We start from the raw sequence: 3,628 nt of genomic DNA on the forward strand, positions 1-3,628 counted from the left end.
CAGGATGAGACACAGCTGTATGGGGAAGATGAGTCAGACTCTGACTCACAGCTGGAAGTCATTAAAGACACACATAAACAAAGGCAGTTAACTAGAGCAGGACAGAGGGAGGCCATGGGGCGACTCCAAGGACGGAGGAGAAGGCATTGAGAAGCCACACCTTGGGGCTGCTTAATAAAAAGGGAAGGTCTGGGCGGTGATGGTTGCTGAAGGCAACCGTTGCAAAGTACACCATGGGTTCATGTTCTGCTGGCGTTGCCGGTGACTAACTCCTTGTTTTGCATTGTGTTTCGTGTGGACAATTTCCTCCATTTGGATTGTGTTTTGTTGCTTTTGTTTTTGGACCATTTGGCAGGTTTTTTACCAATATTCAAAAGGGGTTTTTGTTTTCTTCCGAGTCTCCAGCCTATTTTTCAAAAGGGGTTTTGTCCCTGTGCATTTAACAAGGATGGCTATAGGCTGGGACAGAACAGGTTCATGGTGGCCAGATGGGCCTGCAGCTGGCAGCTGAGGGAGCGGGCAAGGGCAGGCGGGGAGGGGAGGGAGGGGGGATGTGGGGTCTTTAGCCAGCTCTGGGAAAGGGGGGGCGGTGAGGGGGGGGGCGTGGCTTACCCGGTGTTTGCAGCCGGCCTCCTTGAAGGGGCAGAGAGCCAGGGCGGTGGAGCAGCTGTCCTTCAGGTGCCCGCTCAGGTCCTCCCGGGCGATGTTGGGGGCCCCGCACTGATTCGGACAGGGCACAGGGTAGCGGGGGCACTGGTACTCGTGGTTCTGGAGAGGGAGGAAAAGGCACAGCGCGGCATCTGCCAAATTACAGGTAGTCCTCTCGGATTACAACCACTCATTTAGTGATGGTTTGAAGTGACAGTGGCACTGCCAGAAAGGGACTTCGGCCATTTTTCACACGTCTGACTGTTGCGGCACCCGTGTGGCCATGTGGCAAAAAGGGCAACTGGCATGGGCCTTTCTTCTGTGGTTTGGAGGTAGACTGCCCTTCCGCAGTGAAGCTCTACTCTGTGACTGCTGCTCAGAAATTGCTACACACACACACACATACACCGAGTATTTGGGGGGAACCCCTTGAAGTCTCAAAGGCCAAGTGGGGATGCAACAGAAGACCCAGCCAGCTCCCCCCCCACCCTCCGTGGCTGCTTGGGGGGAGCCTTATGCAGCAGGATGCAAAGGGACCCTCTCACTCTCTGAGCCCCCCAAATCCCCCCCACAGACATACCCCCCCAATCTTTTCTGTAGCCAGGTTCCTTGGGCTACAAAGGCTCCGCAGTCGGGATGGGGACATTCCCAGAGCCCACCCGTGTGGGGTCTCAGTGTGTCACGTGCAGCCCCCCTTAGCCAAGCAGGGGGTGTCCCTCCCCAGCTGGCTCCCGTCCCCTGAGAGGCCAGTGTGCCCTTCGGGGCCCCCCGTGACCCACCTGGATGGTGTCGTAGAGGAACTCCTTGGCGCAGTAGCTGCAGGGCTGGGTGCGCTTCGGACACTCGGCCAGCATGTGCTGCGACAGCAGCCGGCGCATCATGCGCGCCCCACACTTGTTCTCGCAGTAGACGCTCTCCTGGGGGCAGACCCCCTGGTGGTTCTGGAAAGGGAGGGGAGGGGGGAAGAAATTGGAGAAAGGGCAGAGTGAGCCAGGGGTTCCTGCTCCACAGATCTTCCAAGCCAGGACTTTGGAGGAAAAGCAGGAGGATGGGAGGCCACCAGGAAATGCCCAGGTGGATGGAGAAAGTGGGAGGTGGGAAGTCTCCGTGGGGCAGACGGGGCCAATTGCTTTTTATGCTTTGTTTTGTTTTATTTTATTTTATTTTATTTTATTTTATTTTATTTTATTTTATTATTTTATTTTATTTTATTTTATTTTATTATTTTATTTTATCTTATTTTATTTATCTTATTTTATTTATTTTATTTATTTATTTTTATTTTATTATTTATTTATATTTATTTTATTTTATTTTATTATTTTATTTTATCTTATTTTATTTATCTTATTTTATTTATTTTATTTATTTATTTTTATTTTATTATTTATTTATATTTATTTTATTATATTTTATTATATTATTTTATTTTATTATTTATTTCTTTTATTTTATTATTTATTTCATTTATTTTATTTTATTTTATTATTTTATTATTATTTTATTTTATTTTTTATTTTATTTTTTATTTTAATTATTTTACTTTACTTTTTACTTTACTTTTTACTTTACTTTACTTTAATTATTTTTTTCAATTTCTACAACCGCCCCTCTCAGTCAGTGACTCTGGGCAGCTTACAATTCAGAAAATACAACTACAGGCAGTCCTTGACTTACGACTGTTCATTTAGTGACCGTTCACAGTTACCAACAGCCCTGCAAACAGGGATGTTCCCCACTTACGATCCTGATCAAAATTCAGGCCACTGACTCACATGCATGACGGGGCTGTCACGTGACCCCCCCCGAGAGAGAGAGGGAGGGAGAGGGAGAGGGAGGGAGAGAGACACAGCTGCCCCCTTAGAAGCCCCTCCCCAGCAGCCACGGGCACGTGCCCCCCCCCAGCCAGTGTGCACAGGAGGGGAGGACATCCAGGGCAGCCGGCCTGGCCCCTCCTGCACAAAGGCTGCGATTGTGGCTCACACCCTCCCCAACACACCCGCAGGCCAGGCAGGGCCGCAACAACTGGAGGGTTGTTTATTTAAGCCCCCCCAAAAAAACTGACGGCAGCCGGACCTCCACCGAAGCTCCTCCTGGTCCCCCCCTCCTCAGTTGCCCCCCACTCACCTCAAAGGCTTCCCCCGTGAAGTCGGCTCGGCAGAATTCGCACTGGAGGTGCCTCTGGGGACAGTCGTGCTGCAGGTGGGGGGGCAGGTCGCGGCGGCTCAGCTTGGCCCCACAGCGGTTGGGGCAGGGCACCACGTTGAAGCTGCAGGTGCCCAGGTGGGCCTGGACCAGGGGGGGAGGAGGGGGTCACTCCGAGGCGGGAGGAGGGCCGGCCGGGACCCCCCCTTCCCTTCGCCCCCAACCCCCCCCCAGAGCAAGAGGAGGAGGGGCAGCGGGCAGCTCACCTGCAAATGACGGATGGTCCCAGTCCAGCGACAGCCCTCCTCACTGTGGATGCACCTGATGCTCAGGCCCAACACCTGGGCCTCCAGTTCGGGGTCCGGGTAAATCTGGAGGGCGAAGGGGGGCTCTCAGGGGGGTCTCAGGTGGGGCTGGCTCCTTCCTTCGTTCCTTCCTTCCTTTTTCTTTCTTTCCATCCTTCCTTCCTTCCTTCCATCCTCCCTCCTTCCATCCCTTTTCTCTCTTTATCCTCCCCCTCTCTTTCTGTTTGTCCTTCCTTCCTTCCTTCCTTCCTTTCTTTTTCTTTCTTTCCATTCTTCCTTCCTTCCTGTTCTCTCTTTATCCTCCCTCCCTTCCTCTCTTTCTGTCCTTCCTTCCTTCCTTCCTTCCTTCCTTCCTTTTTCTTTCTTTCCATCCTTCCTTCCTGTTCTCTCTTTATCCTCTCTCCCTCTCTGTCTTTCTGTTTGTCCTTCCTTCCTTCCTTCCTTCCTTTCTTTTTCTTTCTTTCCATCCTTCCTTCCTTCCTTCCATCCTCCTTCCTTCCCTCCCTTTTCTCTCTTTATCCTCCCCCTCT

General features: G+C 51.2%; 1 protein-coding gene across 1 annotated transcript in view; it reads right to left on the bottom strand.

Moving 5' to 3' along the window:
* Positions 1-612: 612 nt before the first annotated feature.
* The window catches only part of LOC107300072 (TNF receptor-associated factor 4-like), a gene marked incomplete at its 3' end in the record, with an annotated part of 5,319 nt that continues 2,303 nt past the window's right edge, over positions 613-3,628 (bottom strand). Inside the window, exons 3-6 of the mRNA XM_015829415.1 lie at positions 3,060-3,164; positions 2,776-2,937; positions 1,428-1,589; positions 613-768 (exon numbers count right to left, since the gene is read on the bottom strand). Coding sequence (XP_015684901.1) covers positions 613-768; positions 1,428-1,589; positions 2,776-2,937; positions 3,060-3,164 — 585 coding nt within the window. The remainder of the gene's footprint in view (positions 769-1,427; positions 1,590-2,775; positions 2,938-3,059; positions 3,165-3,628) is intronic.

This window comes from Protobothrops mucrosquamatus, unplaced genomic scaffold (genome assembly GCF_001527695.2).
Source record: "Protobothrops mucrosquamatus isolate PMUCROS unplaced genomic scaffold, P.Mucros_1.0 scaffold6064, whole genome shotgun sequence".
Classification (NCBI taxonomy): Eukaryota; Metazoa; Chordata; class Lepidosauria; order Squamata; family Viperidae; genus Protobothrops; species Protobothrops mucrosquamatus.